Source organism: Rattus norvegicus, chromosome 10 (genome assembly GCF_021556685.1).
Source record: "Rattus norvegicus strain SHRSP/BbbUtx chromosome 10, alternate assembly SHRSP_T2T, whole genome shotgun sequence".
Taxonomy (NCBI): Eukaryota; Metazoa; Chordata; class Mammalia; order Rodentia; family Muridae; genus Rattus; species Rattus norvegicus.
Window position 1 is genome coordinate 50,456,347 of NC_141543.1, and position 25,893 is coordinate 50,482,239.

The window sequence follows — 25,893 nt, forward strand, 5'->3', positions numbered from 1 at the left end:
GCCTGCTATGGTAGCAAGGAGAGGTCAGGGTCTCAGCACCACAGGAGACATTTACTCTCCTGACATTCTAGTCTTACCCCAGAAAATGGGACACAGCCTCTGAGTTTCTGTTTTCAGTTCTAGCTGGTTCTATCATTCAGCAAACATTGAGCCCTGTGCATATAGCTTGATTTAGCAAACCATCTTTCTCAGTCTTGGGATATCAGCCAGTCTCTGCCTCCCTCCAGTCAGTTCTCCCTCCTACCTATCCCAGTCTTAAGACAGCACACCATGGTTTAAATCTAAAATGCCTCACCCAAGGCCATGTGCTGAGTGCTTGGTTGATAACATGGATTCTCTTATTACTACAGTTACAATTTGATGGTCAGTCTCTTGGGAGTTCATGGAAATTTAAAAGGCATAGGATGTAGCTGAAGGGAGCAGGTCTTTTGGGCATGTGCTTGAAGACTATATCCCGGCTTCCCTCATTGTCTCCCTCTTTCCATAGCATTGTGATATTTTGCCTCACTTCAAGCAATTGAGCCAGCTAACCAAATATTGAAACTCTTGAGTCAAAGTAAAATCTCTTCCTTCAAGTAGATATCCTCAGGGTTTTTGTCACAGTAACAGAAAAACTCACTAATTCATTTGTTACGCTCCTATTTTCTTCTTTCATCCAAATGTCTTGGAAGTGTCTCAAAAACTCATAGTAAAAGGTATAAAATTCTTACACAATGATATTCTCATGCCCCTTTGACCTCTTAAACGTACAAGGCCAGTGGCAAGCTCTTTGGTTGGCCGGAGGAGATCCTAGACAGTGATATAACTACAAGTGTGTTTCAGAAATGAGCAGCGCCTGGAAGCTGGAAGGCAGGCGCCGTGCATGAGTGTAGCACCTAGGGAACATAGTTCTTTCTTACAGAGCTACATGTGCATGCACATGGACTGGGATGGAACGCTTTAATAAGTAAATGGACAGTGGTTGGTAGGAAGTACTGTTGGAGCCCAAGGGAGAAAAGGCTAGACCATGCAGTCATGATGTAGTGTTGAAGACTTCAGTGTGCTTAGTCTGATACAGACATCATCAGAGACACACAGAAAGTAGTAGATAGGATTGTATTCAGATTCCAGCAGCTTGTGCCTTTCTTTCTTGGGCAACTAAGAGGGCCTAAAAGCCAAAATATCCTATGAGCAATGAGAATTCCCACCACTTGAGCAGGGTTTTTAATGTCCTTCTTCAGGTAAGGCCCTGGCTTCTGTGAGGGGCTGATCTAGAGCCAGGCAAATGTTGTACTCGATCAGCCTAGAGCACCTTGTCCAGGAAGTACTATGATGTCAAACAGGAGCCACTGGAAAAGCTCCTGTACCTAAAGCTGGAACAATATGAGGGACAAAATGAATTTTGTATTTTGGTTATAATCAGGGGATGACTTAAATGTCTACCAGTCTTCGCAGATATAACTTGATTGATAAAGAAATAAGCAAATAGGAAAGAAAAAATCTGTGCAAAAGAATTTCAAATAACCCATGCAGATTTTCCCCTCATGTGTCATCATGTGTCATCAGTCCCTCTCCTCTCCAAGCAGACTATTTAGTATATAGTAATTTTCCTTCAGATCTGGGCCATAGCTTACCACAAGACATAACCACCAACACCAGCGAGAAGTCCTACAGTCTCATCAGGTACAATGAAAGGTGTGCTTTACCTCAGTGGCTTTCCTTCTTAGCATCCAGAACCATAATCGAGTTATGAGAAAAACAGGCACCCGAACTAAGGAATAGCCTTCAAACTATGTGGCTAGCCTTTGTGAAACTGTCAAGACCATAAATTAGAAGGAAATTTTGAGAAACCATCACAAGCAAGAGTAGCCTAAGGTCCCATGACAATTAATTTGCTCTAGAACGCTAGACGAAAACTCCGCAGACTCAGCGTGGAGTCTGTTGACCTGGCAAGCAGTGGTTGGCTGCCTGCACCACCCCGTGAAAGGTGTTGACGACAGAGCCACCTCAGTGATGAGTATGTAGGAATCCTGCATCACCATTACAGCTTTTAAATGTTAAAGTCGGGCTGGAGGAATGGCTCAGCGGTTAAGAGCACTGACTGCTCTTCCAGAGGTCCTGAGTTCAATTCCCAGCAACCACATGGTGGCTCACAACCATCTGTAATGAGATCTGATGCCCTCTTCTGGTATGTCTGAGGACAGCTACAGTGTGCTTATATATAATAAATAAATCTTTTTTAAATGTTAAAATTAATAATTATAATAATAATAGAAGAGAAAGCAGTACCAGAAACTCAGGGAAATAGAGGTTGCTCTAGACCTGGCTACTTGAATAGGCTAGGAAAAGAGGCTCCTTTGAAGGACTGGCAGGGGCAGGACAGGGGCCTAGACTGTAAGGAGGGAAGACATCCTGAAGTGAAGCCCATACAACACACTAGGACCTCTTTTCTGCTTGTGTCTGTGGGTGGCTCATGAGAATCGCATGTGCCAGTGGGGCAGGCTACAGGCTGCCATCCGTGTGAGTCCTTGTTCCTGTCAGAGCAATCACAGAATAAGCTGCAGAATTGAGATTGGTTTTGTGTGGAATGCACTGGTAACCTGACTGCCTGCACGACCTACCTTCCTACCTTCCTGCTTCTCCAAACTTGGGTGGGTGTCTTGCTGTGACAGTCCATTCTCTCTAACATATGCTGCTCCCTCCTGACCCTATTCTGCTTGCTTGGAGGCTTATCCCAAGAACACATAGTAGATGAGGCTATGCCCCCCACTCTTGTAGCAATCTTTTTTGAGGCCCTCCCCTTTGCTGCACTTGGTCTGTCTATGTGATGTGCCTGACTCATCTCCCTGTTCAGCCTCAGGGTCAGAGCTTTTGTGGTTCAGCTCTTGCTACTCTCCTGGCGCTGGTTGCCAGCATCAGCTTTGGCATGCTGCTTTAATCTCCCAGGGCTTCCCTCCACCTGTACTGGATGACGCTACTTCACAGTTAGAGGAACACGACTGTTTATGGAAAGACCCTTGGTGAATGGACTTGCTCATCTGTTCCTCTGCTCTCGGAGCCTACTCTTCATAGGACTTCATAGACTAATCTAGCTCCTATGTTACTAGCATCTGGAGGAGTCTTGATATCCTATGTCTGGCTTTTTTGCCTCTGTTTTAGTTAGGGTTTTATTGCTGTGAACAGACACCATGATCAATGCAAGTTTTATAAAGGACAACATTTAGTTGGGGCTGGCTTACAAGTTCAGAGGTTCAGTCCATTACCATCAAGGCAGGAGCATGGCAGCATCCAGGCAAGCATGGCATGGTAGGAGCTAAGAGTTCTATATCTTGTTTCAAAGGCCAACAGGAGAAACTGACTTCCAGATAGCTAGGAGGAGGGTCTCAAGGTCCATCCCCATGATGACACACTTCCTCCAACAAGGCCACATCTCCTAATAGTGTCACTTACTCCTTGGGGCAAGCATATTATTCAGCTGTGTATGCCCGCTTTCCCTCTACACTGTGCAACCTATGGCCGGTGCCATGACTCACTCACTATAGCTCCAGGCATTGTGTCTAGTGGGTCCTTTTGGGGTCAGTGTGAACACTAACTACTAACCACTAGCTAGCTTCAAATAACATTCAAAGAGGTGGCTATTCCCTATGGGAAGGAGATGGGTGTCTTCACGGTTGTGCTAAGAACTTTGGAATCTGGCTCCAGGTTATAGGCTGCATGCTGATCTCAATGACACTGGCTGTGGAGGGAAGGGAAACTACAGTCAGGATGTATTGAGAACAAAAAATAAATTTAAAAAGAAGAGAAGGAGAGTTGCTGATGATGATCGGTGGTGGCAGCGGCAGTATCATCATCATTATCATCGCAGCTGCTCTTTTAGAGGACTCAAGTTCAGTCCCCAGTAGCTTCATGGCAGCTTACATGTGTCTGTAACTTCAGTTCTAGAGGATCTGACACTCCCACACAGAGATACATACAGGCAAAACATGGATGCACATAAAATAAAAATAAATCATTAAAAAAGAAAAAAGAAAAATCCATTCTGGGGCCTCCAGCAGTGGGTAGGGTCAAGCTTCACTCTGACAAACCCTTTTAGACCTTCAGATTTGGGAAGTAATATTCTGCGCCAGGGGGAAAGTGGGTTTCTGTAGGATTGTTTTCTTTCCCATTTGAGTGAAGGATGATAACTACCATGTGCCCTCTGAGGTACCTCTGGTTCCACAATAGCAGCTAATTGTTTAAAAAAAAAAAAAAAAAGACCTCTTACCGTACTAACCAGCTCACTTGGCAGCTCATCCCATTTTCTTTCTTCCTCTTTTCTGGCTCTCCTAAACTCTCCAGGATCAATAACAAACAGGGTGGGCCAAGTGTAGTGCACACACACTTGTAATCTCAGTGGTCAGACAGGTTAGAAGAAAGGGGATCAACAGTTCATGGGCTGGTTTTCCTCCAAGTCTACCTGCTGGGATATAGTGGAAAGTCTTTGAGTAGCCACACTGTTTCAGCAGAGTTGTTCAAACCCAGAAGGGTCACCTTGGCCCCTGACAGTTTCCTGGATGCAGTGCATACTCAGGCCAACTAGCAGAAGACTGAGGATAGAACTAGGCTCTCAGTACACTCTGCCCCATCTTTGGTGAGAAACCCTTGTCCTGTCTCCCCCACCTCTGGTTTGCTACCCTCCTTCTTACATGACCACCAGCTTGTAACAGCTCTGCTGACCTAGCTCTGGCCGTATGGGAACCAGAAGAGGACTGGAGACCAGGCAGCTGGAGGGCTGCTTGCAATTGATCTTATAGAATCTTATTGATCTTATAGAAGCACTGGCTGTCAAATGTCAAATCACTCTTTTCTTTCTTTCTTTTTTTTAAAAAAAAAAAAGCCAAAAACAAAAAACCACAAAATCTAGGTAAAGCATTCTGTCTTTGGAGACCTGAGTTACTAACCTTCTTCTGCCTGAATTTAGGTTACAGCATAAATATTTGGCCTTGCTTTTGGAACTTGGGTTCCACTCCTGCAGGGCTACTTCCTAGCGTATTAGCTTCTCAGTGTCCTTCCTTCCTTCCTGTCTGTAAAGGGTTATAAGGAGGTATATGAGGAAAACAGAGCTTCCCGCATCTTGGGGCTGTAGGCATATTCAGCAAGAGGGTAGGGGTAAAGCTTGAACCTGGGTTACATTTAGGATGAATAACACTACTCCCAGTGCTGCTGTATAACATTTAGTACCCGTTCCTTTGAGAGCACTGTTGAGAGTTACAGAGAACTTTTCTTAGCAGATTGTCAGTGCAAACCTGACCTACTGCCCAAGAGTAGTAGTTGGAATTACATGGTAACTATTCATTTTACAAGTTAAGGCCAAGTATCTCAGCTGATTCCATTTTCTTGCTATTGTATAAAGAACAGGGATAAATGGAGACATGCAGATATCTGTGTAGTAGAAGACATTCATTCTGTGGGTGCCTCCATAGGAGTGGTGTAGCTGGGTCATAGGAAGTTCTGCTCTTAGTTTCTGAGAGGCCTTCACATTCATTTCTGTAGTGGCTGTCCTCACTCTCCCAGCACTGCTGTTCTCTCCCCATATCTTCACCAGTGTTCATTACCATTTTCTTGATTGCCTTTCTCACTAGAGCAGGATGAATAGTCTGGTACATATACAAATAGAATTTTATTAAGCAGTAAAGAAAAATGAGAGTATAAAATTTCAAGAAAATGGATAGAACTGGATGAAAAATACTTTTAAGTGAGGTGACCCAGGCTTAGAAAGGCAGAACCCTCAGGATTCTCTCCTGTGTACAGATCCTCAGCTCTAACTCCTAAATATGTGTGTCCAGGTTGGAGAAATGTGGATAAAAGCCAGAAAACTAGAAAGGAAGCACGTAAGACTAAGAAAAAAAGATTCATTATGGGGGAAGGATGGGGTAACAGCAAAGCAAGGCTGCAGGAGAAATACTAGGGCACAGGGCACCAGGAAGATAGGGCAGGGAGAGGAGGGGAGTGCATGAAAATCAACAAAAACTAAGTATGGGGGGCTGGGGATTTAGCTCAGTGGTAGAGCGCTTGCCTAGGAAGCGCAAGGCCCTGGGTTCGGTCCTCAGCTCCGAAAAAAAAGAACCAAAAAAAAAAAAAAAAAAAAAAAACCTAAGTATGTGTGAAAACACCAGATGGAAGCTAATTTTAAAAATAAGGGCCACAAGGTAGCTCAGATGGATAAAGGTGCCTGACACCAAGCCTGATGACAGAGTTCAATTCCCAGGGTCACATGGCGGAAGGAGAGAACCAACTCCTGAAGGTTACTCTTTGGCCTCCACACATGTGCTGTGACCTTGGTGAGCTCACAGATGAGTGCACACTCAAGTATACTAAATAAATAAATATAAAAATCTGAAAAAAGAAAAATAGCTTTCATTATGATGCCTTTATAGAATTTGCCATTTATGTTACTCCCATTAAAAAAGAAGACAGTTAAAGGGAGGAAGTCAATGTGGAGTGGCGCGAGGGAGATGGCCCAGTGAATAATGCACTTGCCCCACAAGTGTGAAGACTTGAATTCAGATCTCTAGAGTCCACATAAAACTGGAGGTTGCAGTACCTATCCAGCACTCTTAGGATGAGATAGGGGAATCACTAACATCTTGAAAACCAGCTTCCTTTGTTCCTGTAGTGGTGAACAATGAAGAAACACTGTTTCAAACACAGTGTAAGGGGAGCCCAAGTATACTGTGCCACACCCAGGCATAGTGGGAGGTTACTCTTGCTTTGTTTTGTTTTAGTTCCAGAGCTTTCCACAGCTGGAATGGAAGTCAAGTCAGAGGATTCAGCCACTGTAGGAAATAGTCTGCTGCATTTGAAGGAGTTAAACATATAGTTCCCATTTGAACTAGCAATTCCACATGTAGCTATCCACCTGAGAGCTGTGAGAGTATGAGGCCATTCAAACATGAGTATGAGTACCCATAGCAGTTTTATTTATACTAGTTCCAAGTGGAAACAACCCAGGTGTAATTTGGTGGTAAAGTGAGAAAGCAAAATGGGGCTCGTCTGATTGATGGATTCAGCCTGGACAAAAGTGATCTGTTGAACTTTCAGAGTGTGGTGAAGGAAGGCGGAGCTTCCAGACACAAAGGGCTTTTACACCATGTGGTTCCATTTAGATAAAGTATTGGATGAGTGATGAGGCAGAGGGATTGGAGGGAGACAGAGGGAAATGATGGCTAAGGCCTGAGGTTAGTAGGGGTGAGTCTAGTACAGTTCTGTAAATGCTGAATAGCCATTGAACTGTACTCTGTAAACAGGTAAGTTATGTGATGTAAATTGTGTCTCAATAAAGCTGCTATTAAAGAGAAATTAGCTATGAGTGAGAAATCTTAATTTGGCAACAGTTTGTTCCCATCTCATGGGAAGTCCTGTGAGTGGATTGGGCTCTAGAGCCATAGTTATCCCTTCGTTTTGTAAGATTTTCTTTCTGGTTGTTCTTTCCTGTGTGTGTGATAGGGTCCATTAATGCCTCCTCTGGTTAGTACTGGGGCGGTGAGCACCAAAAACACTACTTAAAAAGGAATGTTAATTTCCTTCTGTCCTGGCTTAGTTTGTCTCTCTGGTTTTGTTTTTTCAGATATTGTCTTTTATCTAGCCCTGGCTAGCCTGGTTGGCCCCACTTTCAGCAGCTCTGTGGCTCTACTTCTCAAGTTCTGGAATTACAGATACGCACCAACATATACGCCTGGCTCTCTTTGCCTTTTATTGACCATTTTGAAACCTTTTCTAAAGGAAATAGAGCTGAGGTCAGGGAGGTGGAGAGGTTGAAGGCCGAGACATGGCTATACTCAGCTGTAAGGCAGGGTCTTCGGCTCACTGTCCAGTTTCTAGTACTGACTGTTGCTCTGCAGAAGGGAAGAGCTGAGCTGAAGGAACCTGAACACTTTTGTGACACTGAGTCCTTGAACAGCCTGGTGGCCAATCCCTTGAGAAGAAAACCCCAGGAATTCTGATGTTTTATCATCGTCACTTAACATCTTTCTGTATGATGTAGTGTCATAGTTCATCATCTAGTCACATAGGTCTGAAATCCATCATGGCCATTGTTGTCAGGGATAGAGTTCCAGCAGTAGAGAAGAGGAGGAATCCTTTGCAGTTACTTTTATCTGGTCACTCCTGGCTGTCTGCACAGCTTCTGTCACTCAGTTCTCACAATCTCCATAGCGTTAGTTTTCTGTCTCAGAGATAAGATGTGTCTTGTGCATGGGTGAAGAACATTGCTTCTGTATAGAAGAGGACAGTTTACCCAAAGCAGGTTTAGGAGACTGCTAGAGGGGCCTGTAATTAAGACTTGGGTGGACTAGAAGGGACTGGCACTGGAAAGAAGAGGCAAGGAAAATTAGGACCCTGCCCTGGGCCTCCCCATCCAGAAAGTGAGCAGGATTTGGATCTAGGCAAGATGGAGCATTAGACTACTGTCTCTGTCCACTGCTCCCCGAGAAGACCTGCTGCTTGGTTGCAGAACTGCCTATGCTACGAGGCTGTGCTGGACCCTCATGATACCCTTCCTCAGGGTGTGTGCTCTTGAGCATGGACTTGTGTGGGTGAGAGCTCTACTGTTCTGGTGCTGCCCCACCCCACCCACAACAAACTCTCTGAATCTGCATCAAGCAAGTTAGAATGCTTTGATTGGCCTGATGACCTTAACTGGAATGAGCCTACAAAGGGCTTGCCTAACAGGCACTTGACAGGTAAAGCTCATGAGATGGTGATTCTAAGCTCATTGTGGGTACCAGGCCTCATACCCTGCTCTCAAACAAGGTGCCAACCACAAGTGTCCAACTGCTGCCATAAGCATTTAGTGCTAAGAAAGGAAGCCCATCAAGTAGTAGGTTTTGGATAGTTTGGTGAGAAGTTGCTGTCTGCCCAAAGTCCACCCACCTGTGGCTTCTGGAGCAGGCTTATGCCAGTGTTTCCCTATAGGATCTGGCAGTGTGAAGGAACTGGCATGATAGGGTACATTGCAGCCATCTGCCTTCCCGGAATATCTGTGTTAATACATTCCAGTGTTGTAAATGATGTGTGTGTACATCCATGTGTGCATGTATGTTGACCTTTGCCCTCCAGGAAGTCTCTGCAGGACTCCTTAAAGCCCAGGCAGGTGTGCGAGCCTTCGAGTTTATTCCCCAGCGTTAAAGCTAGTGCTCAAAGATGGGGCTCTGTTTTACCTACCTCCTTAGGGCTTTTTTTTTTTTCTTAATTATTTTTCTATTTTGAATCTACTATTTCAGAAACTTTTCCTCACAGATCTGAGACTAGGATCTTGGCTGCCTATTCTCCACAGCAGTCCTCACTGAGCTATTCTCTCACTGTCCTGCCCCTCCTCCAGTGCAAACTAGGACACTGTTCTCCAGATAGAAAGTAAAGTCCAGCTGGTATCTCTACCCAAGTCCAGCTTGGTCTGCCCTACCGTAGGTGGGTGGGTAGGAAGTGGTACTGTGAAGACTGAGGACTAAAGGAGAAGGGTGGATACTGTTGGTGCCTGTGGGACCTGACATCACCTCTTTTGAGTGACTTGCTTTGTACTTGCAGCCCACCACCCTTCCTCAGGGCACCATCAACATGAACCAGTGCACAGATGTGGTGGATGGGGAGGCCCGCACAGGGCAGAAGTTCTCCCTCTGCATCCTAACACCTGACAAGGAACATTTTATCAGGGCAGAAACGAAGGAGATCATCAGTGGGTAAGTTGGCCAGAGCCACAGGAGGCACTGTCTGTTTGTTCATCCATTTCTGGGGACTCCAGGGCTTCTAGGTCTTCCTCAGAACTCTTGACTGGTTGGTTATCCTCCCACCCCACACTTACACCCCATTCTCACTCTGTGCCTCACTGACATTCAGCTACACAGTGCTTCTCATGCCTTCCCCTCAAATAGAATAAGCCCTCTTTTCCAGGTTGTGTATCAGTCAGTGAGGCAGCCACTTTGAGAAACATCCTGTGAAGCACCGAAACCTCCAGGTGATCTACATGCCTGTGATTTCTGTCCTCAGTAATGAAACCCATTCATCGTATAAGGCTGGAAGTGGGCAGGTGTATCATCAAGGCTCTTGAAGCGATCAGTCTGAGGTTGAGGGGTGTAGGTACAGAGTAGAGGGAAGTAAGGGCATGAAGCCATCTGGTTTAAGCAAGTACAGGGCCATTGGGAGCATTGTCTTCTTTTAGCATCCTTTGGTTGCATTTCTAGTGTTGCTATTCAGGAAGCCAGACAGTACTGGCCAAGAGATACGCTACCCTCTGGTAGGTAACTGAGAATTCTCCTTTCCAGGCTTCTAGGGATAACCTGAAGGAGTACTTTGTGTGTCTTCCTGCGTTTAACCCAGAACCCAAGATTGAAGGGTTTCTAGAACTTCTAATGAACCCATGCTCTATACCAAGGAATCTGAGGGTCAGGAGTAAGGGAGCAGTCAGGTATAAGTGGCCGTATGTACTTCTGACTGCAGCTGGTGCTACCTGGCCTGATCTAGCACACATGTCCCAAGTGGAGTTTCCTAGGGAGCCTCACCCTCCGAGACTTAGATCTAGGAGAGGGCCTGAATGGCAGTTGGGACTGAAAAGGGAGTCATGGGTCTCTAGGACAAGCAGAGAGTATCTGGAACTGGGTCAGTGATGCCATGCTGCTCAGAGAGATGATGTTTAGCATCTGACTGATTGATCCTTTGACAGCTACCTTGAGGTTCTGGCTCTACTCTGAACCACTACCCTTGGTTACTTCTCTGTCATCTGTTCTGTCAGCATAATCATGGGGGCCTGCTAAATAGACATGGTTATTAATAACCATTAACTGACCAAGGTATCAGAGGCATGTGTAGCTTCAAAATCCTGTATGCAGGCTAGTACTTCTTGGGGTCCACAGCTTACATGGCAGGTCATGGCCATAGTTGTAGAAAATCAACTGAAACTCTTTTTCTCCCCTCATTCTTGAAACCCCTCTTCTGACCCAAGTAGCAGCTTCTTTAGTCTTTCCCACATGCTGGGATCTTTGGTAACCAAAGAAGTCAGGCATGACACAAATGTTCCAGAAACAGGCGTTTTACCCTCACTTCCCTGTCTCCTCTAATCTCAGTGCCCTCTCTAATGCGCTTAAGGTTCTTCATCTGTGGACTGCAGGCCCCGTTGACCTATGTGCTCTGGTCACATCAAAAACCAGTTCCTAAGGAGAAGATACTTTGACCAAGCAGGTAGAGCAGGGACATTACTACATACCTAGCCTCCATCCCTCATCCCATGAGTGGCTTCCAGGCTGCTGGGACCATATTTGACACAACTTTTCTAAAGGATTGGTTGGGGCTCATTTTCGTTGTCTGGCTCAGCCAGAGGCTAGCATTCTCTTCTCCTTGCCCTGTCATTAGCTCTGCCCATTCTCTCATTCTCACTGACAGCTCTGCCTTCTGGAGTTGGAGAAAATGAGTCCCCACCAACCTCACATGTACTAACCGACCCTCATCTCTTCACTGGATTATTCTTAATGTTTCTGACACATCTAAGTATGTTGGACTTCCATGACAAAATCACATGTAGCTGAGTGTGGTAGCATACGCCTACAATTCCAGCTTTTGGGAGACTGAGGCAAGAGGAGAGTCAGGAGTTCCGGGACAGCCCGGACAGCCTAGGCTACATAACAAGAACCTGGTTTGTTGTTTTAAATGGGGGAGGAGGGAAGAGATAGGAATTTAGACCTGTTCCATCATGCCTCAGCCCTGACAACTCTGACATTAGTCATGGCAAGCTTAGCAGTGACTAAAAGTCCCAGGCTTACTTCCTCAAACTCACCCAAGTCCCTCGCTAACTTAGCAGAAGAGTTCCTCTTGATGACTCCCCTGCCAAGGCTCCTTGGTGTTGACAATGGATAGAGCATAAGAAGTTACCTATCGTGGTTCTACAGCTCCCGCCATGTACCCCACATACCTGAGGTCCTTGTGGGAAGATAATCTTGATTTAGGATTATAGTGAAGTTGTAGGAGTCACTCCCTCCAGGCACAGGTCCTCAAGTATCTGACAGAAATATCAGCCAACATGGAGCAGCTCTAAGATCCAGGCTTCCTGGGAAAAGGATGGAGCAGGAAGTTAGGAGCTCAGTGCCCTAGGAAGTCTGCCTGTCTGCCTATCTTCCAGATGGAATCTCTTCCTCTCTTTGGGGCCACGGAGAAGTGGCCTATAAGCACCCCTAAGGCTCTGAGGGAGGAAACCTTTATTTGTGCTCTTAGCAACTTGTCGATCCCTGGGCATGGGTTGAGCTGGGGTGAGCAGTCCTTTGTTCAGCAGCTATGGTTCCCTACACTAAACTTGGCTTCCCTAGCTCCCAGCTCCCAAGACTGCTTCAAAAAGCATCCTGCAGCAAGCCCAAATTATAGAAGCACCTCTCTTGCCCCAGGGGTACTGATAGGTATGCAGATGTGGCCAGCACCATCACTACCCTAGGCCTGGACCCAGCATGGACCTGATGTTTTGTGAAGTTTAGAGCCCTGTCTCTCTTGTGGTTCCTGCAGTTATTGCTTGTCTAGAGGAAGGCTGGCTGTTGTGCCCCACTTGGCCTTGGCTGAGGCCAGGTTTCAGAGGCAAGCCTTCTTCTGTGTTACAGTCCCTCTGTCCTTCTGAAATTCTGGACATGCTCTCATTTAGCCACTGGTCTCAGAAATGAGATGAGCCCCAAGGGACTAGGAGCACACTAGGATATGGTTACACAGAGTGGCAGTGCCAGATCTGGGGTCTTAACTTTTTGTCTATAGCTCTTTCCCTAGCTACCAGCTCCATGCTTTCTGTTAATGGCCCAGGATGGTGAATGCTGGGCTCTAGTGAGGATCCTTGGCAACTGTGTGGCCTTGTTTAAACCTGGGGTTTGTGGCATTTTTCATGTGCAAATGGTGGTCTGATTTAGCTTCTTTTTCCTGAGGTGAGCCACCGTGGGAACTTTGCTGATAGAACTCCAGATTTTTCTCCTTTCAGCCAGTATCTGCCCAGTAGCCCGTATTGGCTGCCAGTCATTGTCTGGGTGGGCAGTTTTAAAGTTGAGAGTAGGCAATGATGGGACATCCCTCCATTCCATGATGCCTTTGGTTGACTCCACCCTCATTTGTCAGAATAGATAGGTCATCTTATTGTGAGTCCATACTGGCCGTGGAAGGGTCATGGTCTAGCCTTGTCCTGATACAGCCCGGGGTTTTCCTGACTTGTGAAATGACACAGTCTCAGCAGCTACTACACTCTGATCTGAAATAGCACCCATCCTGCTTAGTGTCTGACCACTGATAGGTATCTCCAGAAAGAGTACCTAAGAGCCTGAGGTCTATACCACCCCAGCAGGGCTTAGAGTCATAGGTCCTGGACTTACCCAGAGTCAGGGATTTACCCAGTACTATTTCTTGTCCTGTCGTCCTAGGTGGTTAGAGATGCTCATGGTATATCCTCGAACCAACAAGCAGAACCAGAAGAAGAAACGGAAAGTAGAGCCACCTACGCCACAGGTAGGCTGGGTGGCTTGTCCCCTAGAGGAGCTGAGCCTGGGAAGAAGGGTAAGAGGGTGGGGAGAGGCCTGGCCAGGGCTGAGGTAGTCAGACCTCACTCGCATGCTTCCTCCTCCCTCCTGCCTATACCCTAGGAGCCATTGGCCATATATCATCCTCTCTGAGTTACTGAGCAAACCAGCCTGCCACAATGTCCTAAGTCCAATGTTGCTTGAACCAGCAGGCAAATACTGAGCAATAGCAGCTTAGCAAGTGTCCCTTCCCTGGGCCATCCCATCTACTTCTGGGAAGGGAAAAGTGGGGCACTCACTCTTCTGCCACTGCCAGAAGAGAGAAGTAACCCTGAGCAACAGAGAAGGTGAGACCTGGTGGGTCCCTGTCCTGACTCTTGTGTGACTAGAGCTAAGTGGCTGGGGCAGACCAACCAGGTCCAGTCCATCCGTCCGTCCCTCCCCTCCCTCCCTCCCTCCCTCCCTCCCTCCATGTGTCATCCTCATCCTCATCCCTTCCTACCTTCTAGCCAGTATTCTGGGCTCATGGTAGGTAGTGCTCTGCCCCTGTTTTTGCTGTGTTCACCACACCCGAGAAGGGTGGGCAAAGTCGCCATTCCGAATTTCCAGCAAGGGCCTCTTGCTAGGGTGTTTGTAGGTATTAATATTCATCTCTTCCCCTCTGTACCAAATGTTGGTTTCATCAGGATTTTGACCTAGATTGGATAAATCAAGTCAGTCCTGAGAATGAACAAGGCAGGTCTTCTGGGCATCAGAAAGCCAGAGTCCTATGGAAGCAAAGAGAGGCCGCCTAAGATAGAACCCTGAGTCCCTGGGCCAAGCAGTCTTTGCTGGCTTCTCTGGCTTCTTAGGATATAACCCAGGCCCGCCATCCTACATCTCTTCCTTACTCAAGAAGCCCCAGAGGGCACCCAAGCCAGCCGTCCTTGGAGAGCAATGCCCCTAACTGGAAGTCATTTAAAATATGCAATCAATGAAATTAAAACGTGTAGTTAGTTTCTGGGAAACTGAAAGTAGAGCCTTCTGCTTGGGAGCAGCCGTTAATGCTCAAATCTCCCAGGCTGCCTGGTTTGAGAGAAAAGTCCTGGCTGAGTAACAGTGGTTAGGGTTACGCCTTGTTTCCATGGTGATGCCTTGGAAGCACTGTAGCATAGAGCTTCTGCCTCCAAATATGGTAACTCCCTACGTACCAAAGACAGCCTGGGTCAGGCTAGAAATTTGGATATATCCCCTCCCCCACAACTTTGTCCCTTCCAAATGATGCTGCCCTGTGGCCAGGCTCCAACTCTCTGGCCAGTAGAAAGAGACCTATGATCCCAGAACACGGAAGTCACCCATACCCTGAGGTATGCCTTAGAACTAGGGGCAGACTTCCTAGCCTCCTCTACCAGTGTTATGGTATGCCTCTCCCCTTCCCCACAGCTAACCTCTGGTGAGTCTCAGGAAAGAGACAAGGATTACATTTGGATTGAAGTCTCTGGGTACACCCACACACACTTGAACAGCCTGTTATCAGAGCCATTTATGAAGCCCAGTTTCCATCTCTCTCCCATATCCCTGCACAAAGCCTAGAAGAGTTTCAGGCTAGACCACTCAGGACCAGAAGCTTGGTTTCTGCTGGGTCCAGGCTAAATTCTTGAGCTGGACCCTAAAGAAACTCGGATGATAGAGCTGATACTTGCCAGACATATGTGCCTGAACAGAAGGACTAGAGTAGAGGGAAACAAGGGTCCCCAAGGCCTGATGAGAGCAAGAGTTTCCTAGCTCTCCAAGAGTCTGTTCTCATATGGAACTTGGGAGGGTGGCTTTTTTTCTCTGCCAGGCCCTTGGCTGAGGGCTGGATGACGCTCTTGCTCTGTATCTGGATATGGTGAGTGTTCCCTGGTCTTTTCTAGGATTTGTGATTTTTGTAAGGTCTCTGCTGCCCTCTACTTCAAGGCTTCCTCCTCTCTATGGCTCCTGCTCCATTTTCATGCCAGAGAAGTAGAGAATGGCACCCTGAGGAGAGGGAGCTTACTCTCTTTTTCCTTGGCTCTGGAAGCCCTTCTGAGTGCCTGTGATAGCAGCTGGGGTTTGTCACGGTCTTAATGGCGTGAACATGACAGCTCAGTTCATGAACAGTTCAGGGACAGGGTGCAATGAACCTGGGTTTCTATACCCTTTGCTGACCCAGGCTGGCTCTGTGCAGTCCAAGCCTCTCCACCTCTTTGTGACCACACTCACTGAACTAGATTTCTCATCCGTCTGCCCAGAAGAAAAAGGATCTAGCCCAAGAATGAGGATTTGTTTACCTATCCTCCAGAAGACAGAATACTGTTATACAGGAACAAGAACAAGCTCCTTTGGGGCCACAGGTGTGGATCAGGCCCAGTTATTTGGCTTGAGACTACATGGAAGTAAGATGTGGGTATTTATATGTCAACCTCTCTGTCTCTGTGGCAAGATAATGATCAGCTGACTCCACCCTCTGGCAGACCCCTCAGCAGAATGGTTGGGCACAGAACTTGAGTGGGTACTACAGGACAGCTGGGATTGCCATCCTGTCTTTATCTGTGTTCAGCGTCTAAAGACTCCAATTCTCTGTGTACTTAGAAACTGGATTTGTACGTCTGCTGAGTTCTGTTCAGGGCTGTACCATTTCTGTGACCTGGGAAAACTGGGAAATAACTTGAGCTACCAATAAAGAACAGCTTGTCCTCGAGAACAAGGTGTGCATGTGACAGGTGTGGGTGTACAGGTTTCAGTGGGATGTTGTGTGTCTCATATCAGTCCTGATGCTGTTCACAAAATGTCAGAGTGAGGTGCTTAAACAATAGACATTGGGATTTTCTCAGAATTCTGGAAACTGGAAAGTTCAAGGTTAAAGTGCCAGCAGATGTGGGTCCACTTCTGGTCCTCTCTCACATGATGGAAGGCACAAAGTAGATCTCTTGGCTTCTTTTATAGGTTACTAACTCCATTTGCGTGGGCTTCACCTTCATGACCTAATCAAATCCTAGGGCCCCACTCCACAAATCATCGTCAAGGGGATAGGATTTCTAATGTGAATGACCAGCAACTGTCAGGCCTTAGTGTTTGTCTTATTCAGCAGTTCTTTCACATTATCCCTGGTGTTCCTTTTAAGCTGAGAGTGGGTAAGACCACAGGGTGCTGTGGAATTTCCTTTCTGCATTTACCCCTATGGTCTAGATAGCAGTGGGCCTGACTCAGAGGAGTGCACTCTTTTGCCCTGTCCTATCTCCCTTTGTTTATGTCTCAAGTACCTATGAGTATAGAAATGGCAGACTCTTGTGAGCTCACCCTTAATAACTGGGCTGCTCTTCTAGGCACTGTTAAGCAATATACAGAAAGAGCTTTTAGATTCTTGGTGACATGGCTCTGGTTGAAACCCAGAACCTTTCCTCTGCAAGGTCTCTTGGACAAGGCACAATCAGGAAAAAAAAAAAAAAAAAAAAAAAAAAGGACTTCTCATCCCTGCAACACTGTTTTGCTGTCCTTGTATTCTTTTTAATTTAGCGGCCAGGACTTGTGTGCTAGCTTGGGCTATGTATTTATGTGCTATCATCACTGTTACCCCTCCAGGAACCTGGGCCTGCTAAGATGGCTGTCACTAGCAGTAGTGGTGGCAGCAGTGGAAGCAGCAGCAGCAGCAGCAGCAGCAGCATTCCCAGTGCTGAGAAGGTCCCCACCACCAAATCCACACTCTGGCAGGAAGAAATGAGAGCCAAAGACCAACCTGATGGGACCAGCCTGAGTCCAGTTCAGAGTCCCAGCCAAAGCCAACCTCCTGCTGCTTGCACCCCACGGGAAACAGGGCTAGACAGCAAAGAAGGTGAGCAGCAGCTGATTGGCCTGCAGGCCTCTTTTTGTGGTGATCCATCTTGTACTGCTGAAGTGGGCCTCCATCCAGGAGATAGGAAGTGACACTGGGCATGTGATACAGGACCCTAGTTAGAGTCCAGTCATAGGTCCTGAACTTTTCATCCCTCTGTGCATCATCAGTTCTGGGCAGCACTGGCCTGGCATGGGTTCCTGGCCCTATGAGATTCAGCTTGACCTCTCTACCTCACCTGTGAAGGAGAAAGGCATAGTACCTACTCTGTTGGCCTCAGGAGATCTATAAACGCTGTTCTTTCTGCCTCTATGAGACCTCTGTTCTTGTATCACAGGTTCCTACCTTATTAGCTCTTAGAACCTGCTGGGTTGGGTCCCTCCTATCTTTAGAGGGATCGCAGTGCCCCTCTCCTCATTCTTACTATCTTGCTCAGCTCCTGGCTAAGAAGAAGAGCCAGGGAGAACACCATTGACATCACCGTGCCCTAGCAGAGTTAAAATTTCCTTCTTTGCCTCCCTCAATTGGAGTTCTTCAGCATACTGTGCCCCTTGTCGTGCCTGCAAAAGGTCTCCTCCCTGCCTCAAAAATGTACTAAGAGCCCGAAAAATGTCTTTTGGTTGGTTTCCTCCTGTGATCGGGTAAGAAACCATTGGTTAGGACAGAGTCCTGCTTCCCCACCAGAACTATGTGAAAGTGACCTGCAAAGTGACCAGACTGGTGGAAAAAGGGTAGGGAGTTAAGGAAATGGAGATGGGATTTCTGCCCACAGTTTTCACCTTTTACCTCTGGTCCATTCGTAGTTGTGGAGTGTGAATGTAGAGGTGTTAGGCAGCTCCTGGTTGATCATGTATGGGCTTTTGGAAAGTTCTCATGACAGAACTGACAGCAGTCTGAGCAAACTTCCTCTTGTCTTCCAGATGAAAACATTTTAAGTGGGGACCGTGTGGATGGTGGTCGGAAAGTACGGGTAGAAAGCGGCTACTTCTCCCTGGAGAAGGCCAAGCAGGACCTGAGGGCTGAGGAACAGCTGCCCCCACTACTCTCTCCACCCAGCCCCAGCACCCCACACAGCAGGTATGGTTGTCCTGGATCGCCTTCACAGGAACTCAGCCACCCCCTTCACTCCCCAGGTCTTCCAGCCCCAAGCCGCATGGTCTACAGCATCTGTCCTGACAGCCTGGGTGAGGCCAGCAGGCCGCCCAACCACATGGACTCCAGCAGTGCTGGGGGGTGGGGAACAGAGATACTGGGGAGCACCTTTGCCTTTAAAGCCAGCAGGCAGTATGCCGCCCTGGCCGACGTCCCTAAGGCCATCCGGATCAGCCATCGAGAAGCCTTCCAGGTGGAGAGAAGGCGGTTGGAGCATAGGACTCGGGCCCGAAGCCCTGGCAGGGAAGAGGTGGCCCGTCTGTTTGGCAACGAGCGGAGGTAAGGAGGGCACTAGAGGGCTAAAATCGTGTGTTTTCATACTCATACAAGCATACTTCAGGAATGTGATTTCTGTTCAGTGTATGGAGCACTTCCTCTCTGGGTCCCAGGCTGTGGTACTAGTTCTCAGCTCCTGGCAGCCAGATGCAGAACTAAGTGTCTATAGACTGGCTGCTCTAGATTGTGCTTCCCAGATTGGTCCTAGTGTGGCTGAATCTTAAGCTTCTTGACCTGTCTTCTCAGAGAGAACTTCTGTTCTCTCAGAGCCACAGATAGGGACCAGGCCCTCCTCATGCTGGCAGTTCTGCAGTTGTCAGAGGGCACTGAAGAGGTTCCAAGATACAGGAAAGTGCAGGACAGTATAGGTCCCCACCAAGATGCAAGCAGCAGCCAGAAAAGCTGCTGGGAGTCTCAGGTACCACTTTTACCAAACCTCTGGGCTCTGCTGAAATGGCTCCCACCAGTGGCAGAGATTACTGACTACTTACTGCTGAAAAAATATGGCTCCTGCCTGCTGTTTTGCGCTGATGTCCCAAGCTTGAAGACTAGGGAACATTGTACCTGTGAGTCCCCTCAGACTCTCTGCCATATCTCTGAGCTGTGTTTTATGTCCAGGTCATGTTTCTTGCTTAGCCCCGACAGATTTCAAAAGATCCATGGCTGCCCCCAGGAGAGTTTAAAAGCATATCTGTCTGCTTTGCTGTGGGGGATTTGGGGGGTGGAGGGGTGGGGTGGGCACAGTTTTCATTAGGTTTACAAAGAAGTCCTCCGTTCAGAAAGGCAACTCCAGAAATATCTTGAGGGTCTTCCTGCCGTGGGTGCAGGCTGAAGTTCAGTCAGGTGTTGTGGGCAGGATGAAATTGGGGAGGACTTTCTCTTGTCCCCATTTTCACAATTCACAATTAGTTGACACCCAACCCAGCTTTTTTCAAATGGCCTTTGAGCTCTCAGGTAGATAGTGGACACTAAGTGCTACTTGGCTCCCTGGTGTTCCATATAATCGTCAATCTTCACAGTCCAACGGTGGCTCAATAAGGCGCCTATTACTCTTACCCTGATTCATGGATATGAAAACTTAGGTGACCCGACCCATCATCCCTCATGGTAAATAACAGTTAGTGGGTAGGCCTTCAACAGGAAGTCTCTGATCCTATGATAGGAACCAGTGCCAGAGCTCCTTGTGTCCTTTTTAATTAAGCATTTGGGCTAACAGAAATAGAAGGTCTTGTTTACCATTAAGGAGGCTTTGAGGGTGCACAGGGGTGGGTTTGCCCTGGCTACTGAGCAGGCTCATTCTGATGGTTCCAGAATGGGGTCAGCTGTGCCTTAAGTTTAGTGCCAGGCCAGAGTAACCATTTTGCTCACCTGCTTGGCTAGGCTCGTTGTCAGAGAAGTTATTTTGAATGCATTCTGTCTACCTGCCTGAGATAGACGCAGTCTCTAGGCTTTGTTCTTTTGCATGTTCTTCGCCACTATGGGGATGAATTTCGGCTGGTGTTGGTGTCTGGACTACTTCTGCACATTAACCCTGTAACTATCCCTTTCTGAATGATCCCACTGGTTGGTGTTGCTCTTAGAGGACTGCTGTCTGAGGCCCAAGTAGTCCACCTGTTACTGAACTGGATCCTGGTCCCTGATAGGTTAGAACAACAAGATGTCAACTACTTTGCATTGAGTTACTGGAGACAAGACAGACCTGCCACACAGCCAGGCAGGTGAAACCACCGGGCTGCTTTTAGTAAACTTGGGTAAGCCAGTAAGCAGCACCTCCCGAGGACCAGTGGCACTGAACTTGGCATTTGCTCTTGAGACTTCTGAACCTTTGAAGTTCTTACAGGAAGTTCTTAGACCTGTGTCTGCTAAGTGTGGAGAAGCTATGATCCTTATAACACTTTTAGTGACTAACAGAAAGCTAATGGAACCCTGACCTCTCTGTCTTCCTTTGTGAGAGCTTCACCTGTCAGTGTAGCCTGAGTGAAGCACTTCCTGTCACCTCTGTTGCTTCAGAAACGCCAACTTAGCAATAGAGAACCAGCTATATACAGAGGTTGTCCAGGCTCCTGGTCTCATCATGTCTTGGCAGCATCTCTGTCAAGCAGCTATAGCAAGTGCCTCCTGTTTCTCATGCTAACTACTCTGCTTAGAGCCCTACAAACGTATATACCATGCATGCCAATCTGGCCTCATACAGCCAGCCCTCCCACTATCCTGGGGCCTTGAAGTTCTCTAGCCAGTTAGAGTGCTCTCAGCCCAGGAAGAAACAGTGGCCCTGGGGCTGTGGGTGTCCAGATCTCCCTGCAGCAGTCTAGCTGTGCAGGATGTCTTGGCTGCACTTAAAAAGTTTTCCCTCTACTTGGCAGTTAGCAGCTGCTTAGCTTACTGCTCTCACCGTCAGTCCTCAGCTCAGCCTGTATGGGCACAGCAAGCTAACTGGCACCAGTCTTCTAACAATACTAAATGTAGAGGCACAGCACCAGAAGTCCTCCTGGCTGCCCTTGCCCTCTTACCTCCCTTGAGGAAAGGAACTCTTAAGGTAGATTTGTAGTGACCCCTGAAAAGAGAGGTTCCTGGGTTCTAGCCCATATTCTTCCTCTTGCTTATTAGAGATTTTAATTTTCTGATAGGGACCTTTATCACTTCCTCTTAGCTCCACACCACTGGTTCAGAATGCATGCCACGCCCACCCTCATTGTGAGGGAGTAGGATGTCCCTAGGAGAGCAGGCCTCAGGTTTGGTGAGAAGAGACCATCCTCCCAGCAGGTTTAAGTCAGCTCTCATACCCCAGGTATACAGCCTAAGCCTTCTACCTAATCCCACAAGGTGACTCTTTAGGCTATGGAGTAATTATGGGTTTCCTCTCTTCAGCCATTACCTTGGGGTTTGCTGCTTTAAATCTTAGATAACTTTGATTTATCATGATTTGAATTTTGAAAGCAGTCTTTTTCTGTTCATTCATTTCCCAGCCTTATTTTCTTTCAGGTCTTGCCCTCTCCACCCTCTGCTGTGTTCGCGCCTCCTCCACCCGCTTCGCTTCCATCTCAGCTCCGTCGTCCCAGCCACAGATCGCCTGACAAGGCCGCTGGCCTTTCACATGAAATCAACTGCTTTGTTTTATTTTGATTTTGATTCTTTTTAATGTTAGCAGAAACTGTTAATTCATGGGCTTTTATCTTGCTAAAATTTGAACATCCTACTGTGGGTTGCATTGTAACTAGAGGGTGCCATGTGTGTGGAGGTGGTGGTGGTCCTTGATTGTGTCTGACTCAGGGAGGTTACCAAGGTGTATGAGTCCAATGTTGGGGCAGGACCAGTGCAGGCCCAGTGTGGAAGGGTTCTATGGCTGTTCCAGCCCAGCATGAATGGGGGGAAAATGGAGCTCAAGTAGACTGAATCTGTGCCCTAAGTCCTATCAGTACTGTATAAACAGTGCCTCACATGCTTAAGAGGAAGGCTAACACTGGAGCCCAGTGAGGTAGGCCAGGTGTGCAAGTCGACTACAGGAGCCCCTGCTGGACTTGAGATGCAGTCCACCTTGGGAACAGGGAGACTCGGGTTCAGCAGCTTCATGTCCTCTTTTGTAGGAGGTCCCAGGTAATTGAGAAATTTGAGGCCTTGGACATTGAAAAGGCAGAGCACATGGAAACCAACATGCTGATTCTGACCACTCCATCCAGTGACACTCGTCAGGGCCGCAGTGAGAGACGGGCCATCCCTAGAAAGCGGGTGAGCTCTAGTGTGGGACGAAGTGGGGCCTTTGGCAGCATGGTTTGGGTCTGGGGAACACATTGCCCTACATGCTCTAAGTCCCGTATATACCAAGGACATGTTTCTCCTGGGCCTCCACTCTTTGTTCTCTTCCAGTTAGCCTCTTGAGCACCAACCCATCCTCTACATCTCCCTCCTACAGCATTAGCCTTCTGTGCCACAAGATGCTTCAGTGAGGTTTAAATCCCAGTTGTAACTAGCGCAATTTCTTCCAGTGAGGCCACCCAGGAGCAAAGTTGAATCTGATACCTTCTTTTCTCCTTTTGTTTTTGGAGTGGCAAGCTTTACCCTCATTTCTCTGCTTGGCCCACAAAGTCCATCAGACCCCAGCGGTCCTCCTCCTCCTAGACTCCTCCAGCCTTTGCCCACCTGCCTCTTCTGTGGCCTGCTATACCCAAGCTCTTCTTTCCAGTTTCTTTGTTGCTCATGAGGTCTCTGCTGTCTTTCTTCTGTAACTTGAGAAGCTGCAAAATTGGGTGGGGCCAGTAGAGTGATAACCAGGCATCTAAAGAAAAGGCTGCTCCACTGACCAAAGCCAGGACATGGGTCACCCGGAACCTGCTGTGGGGCCTAGACAGCACTGCCCTACTCAAGGAGGGATGAACTACCCAACTTGTTGCCCCCATACTTGACCAAGCTGCATTGAGCTATACTGATGGGTGGCTGCTCTCTGCCACAGGACTTTGCCAGCGAAACCCCCACAGCTCCTCTCTCAGATGCTTGTCCCCTGTCTCCACACCGAAGAGCCAAGTCATTGGACAGGAGGTCCACAGAATCCTCCATGACGGTGAGCCCAGGCCATGTGCCAAGTTCTCTGGAGATCTGTGCCACTACCACTGCTACTTTTGGCCACTCTGGGCCTCTGTCCATTTATATCTATATGTCCACACTGGCCCGCCCTCTGTACCACCCTCATGCCTGTGAGTGCCCACCCACTGGTCTGCAGCACATTGGAGACTGACCATCCTTCCCCTCCGGGACCCACAGGACTGGGGGCTGTGGCACTCTTGAGTAGCAGCACATGGAGGTCTCTGTGCACAGGAAGGTGCACAGGGCCACTGCAGGTGTAAAGCCCCAACTTGACCTCTACTGTCTTGCTTTTGGTGTTTATTTTTGTGGCACTTCGGAACAGGCTCCATGTTATATTGACAAATTTGTCCCATTTGAGGGCGTGTACAGGAATGAAGCTGCAGACAAACTTCGGCCTGGTTCCTCAACACAGTCTACAGCCTTCCAGGAGACACGGCCCACTCACCAGTTCTCATCCCCCAGCCAGAGCAGTTTCTCTATCAACTCAGCTGGTAGCCACTATTCCTGGCAACCACCAGAGACCCAGAGAGAAAAGACCCACAGGGACCAACCTCCACCATTCCTTAAGGCAGGCACAACAATGATAACCACAGCAAAAATTTTAAGAATCTTTCATAGAGCGGCAGCTCAGCAGGGGTCCAGAAAGGCACTGAGCGGGCCTTCATCCCAAAGTCTCATGAAGCAACAACTGTGTACCATCGAAAAGGGATTTCCCTTTGTACAGGTCTCAGGGCTGGAGCATCCTAAAGTTTATCTCCATCTCTGTTGGTTCTTCAAACACTTCTTGCAGAAGGAAGTCTTGTGAAGCATGGGTTATAGGAAGGCTCCACAAAGGGAAGCCTCATCTTACTGTGTTCAGTTGTGGCATGGCAAAAGCCTGCTGTGGTCTCTCCACAATGGAGCAGGAACTCCCAGGATGCCTGTCCTGGTTGGTGTCACTTCTCTGGATCAATCCCTGTCCTTGAGAGACATCAAAACCAGTTTCTGAGCAGGACAACTGTGGAGAAGACCTGAGAGCACTGGGGACCACAGAAGGGGTGGCTGGGGTCTTCAAAGTCTGTCCTTCCGGGTATACTTTAGCAGACGATAACTTTGTCCCCAGCGGAATGCAGTCTGCTCCCCAGTAGAGCCAGCCCCCACTCAGGTCTGTTGATGGTCCTTGACCTACCTTCCTGTGTAGAGAAGAAAACTGAACTTCTTCCTGGTATAAGAGTAACCTTAAAGTTGGGCAAGGTCGCCGCTGTTGTTTTGTCTACCCCAGACATGGTTTTGTCTCTCAGGCTTCTGGCCCTCAGTCCTGCAGTCTCAGCAGGAGCCTTTGGATTCTCCTTTCAACTGTTACTGCAGGTGTCCCCATGTACTTAGGTGCCTATGCTATGCCCCAAGGCAGAATGAGTGCAAGCCCTGAATAAGCCAGAATAGAGACCTCAGAGCAGCCAGCACCCTGTGCTGCTAGGCCCAGGTTTGTCCCTACTACTTCCTCAGGGACAAATGCCTCTGGGCAGCAACACTGGGGCAAGAGAGCGGGCAGGCTTCTCTGGTAGGTGGTAGAAACTGTCTGGCACTGCTTCATCTATATGAAAACAACCCTGTTGTGCACACTTGTCCATCACTGGGAACCCAGATGGCTTCCCTTGAGCTATTCTTTTTTTCTTTCTCAGCCTGACCTGCTGAATTTCAAGAAAGGCTGGCTAACCAAGCAGTATGAGGATGGCCAGGTGAGTGTGTGTGTACATTCCGAGGCCTGGAGGACTGGGGAGCAGATGCAAGTCCCAGCTTGTCTTGTCCCTGGTGGGGTTGTGAGCCCTGATTCATGCCCTTGGCCTGCAGACATCCTACAACATCCTGCAGTTCCAGCTCCTGCCTATGGTTGCTCCTAAAAATTCTCTTAAAGAGTCTATGCTTCCTCAGAGGCAGAACAGCTAGCCTATGGCTGTGGGGCTGGCTTGCGTTTCCATACAAGGTAGCTATATATGGGCAGACACATAAGGCTGCAAAATCCTTGGGTTAGAACATCTCAGTTTTAAGGGCACCATTAGGTACTGAGAATTATGAATATTATCAAGTCCAAACAGGAAGAATTTGCAAGCCTCACCTTGACCAGAAGCATGTTAGGCCCTTGGCCTTAGAAGCCCATAAAAACCCAATCTTCTATCCTAGCTCCTTTTGCCTTTGGGAGACTGTGCCAAAGCATCCCCTCTTTCTCCTTCTTCCACCATATTTTATGCCCTTGGCCTTACCTGAAGACTCGAATTCCCTTGCTCAGAATGAAGATTGGGACTTTCGCAGGTTAGTTTGTACCTGCTGGCACAGTGGGGCTCACACTGGTATATCAGCCAAGTGGTTGTGCCTCTCAGCACTCTTTTCACAGCCACCTTTCTGTGTGATGGACCCAGAAGAACTGTCTTCAGTCTCTGAAGTTAGGACGGAGGCCTGCAAAGCACCAGTCACCAACCACACACTAGGGCACAGAGCTGGCCAAGGCCCACTACTCTCCACTGCCTCATTGCTGGAGTGCATCTTAACAGGGCCTCCCCGAGGCCATGAGCGCATGGCTGCCTGCCAGAACAGTCT

The 25,893-nt window shown here is 47.9% G+C and overlaps 1 protein-coding gene and 1 long non-coding RNA gene across 48 annotated transcripts in view; one reads left to right on the forward strand and one right to left on the reverse strand.

Moving 5' to 3' along the window:
* Positions 1 to 25,893, forward strand: part of Mprip (myosin phosphatase Rho interacting protein) — a 120,122-nt gene that overhangs the window by 57,539 nt on the left and 36,690 nt on the right. For 11 of the 42 annotated variants that reach the window (XM_087569344.1, XM_087569363.1, XM_087569362.1 and 8 more), the window contains 7 exon segments: positions 9,541 to 9,692; positions 13,386 to 13,470; positions 17,064 to 17,313; positions 18,234 to 18,744; positions 22,326 to 22,467; positions 23,189 to 23,296; positions 24,981 to 25,037. In XM_087569344.1, coding sequence (XP_087425470.1) covers positions 9,541 to 9,692; positions 13,386 to 13,470; positions 17,064 to 17,313; positions 18,234 to 18,744; positions 22,326 to 22,467; positions 23,189 to 23,296; positions 24,981 to 25,037 — 1,305 coding nt within the window. 42 annotated transcript variants of the gene reach the window in all.
* Positions 1,083 to 14,571, reverse strand: LOC120095110 (uncharacterized). 6 transcript variants are annotated; one of them, XR_015631662.1, is made up of 6 exons: positions 14,372 to 14,548; positions 13,984 to 14,176; positions 13,338 to 13,506; positions 11,915 to 12,045; positions 4,244 to 4,438; positions 1,083 to 1,352 (listed from the first exon to the last, which is right to left on the reverse strand). It is a non-coding gene; the product is annotated as an uncharacterized LOC120095110 (long non-coding RNA). The 6 variants fall into 6 exon arrangements; XR_015631661.1 differs by lacking the exon at positions 1,083 to 1,352 and adding an exon at positions 2,863 to 3,715; XR_015631660.1 differs by lacking the exon at positions 1,083 to 1,352 and adding an exon at positions 3,185 to 3,715 and having other exon boundaries at positions 11,915 to 12,049.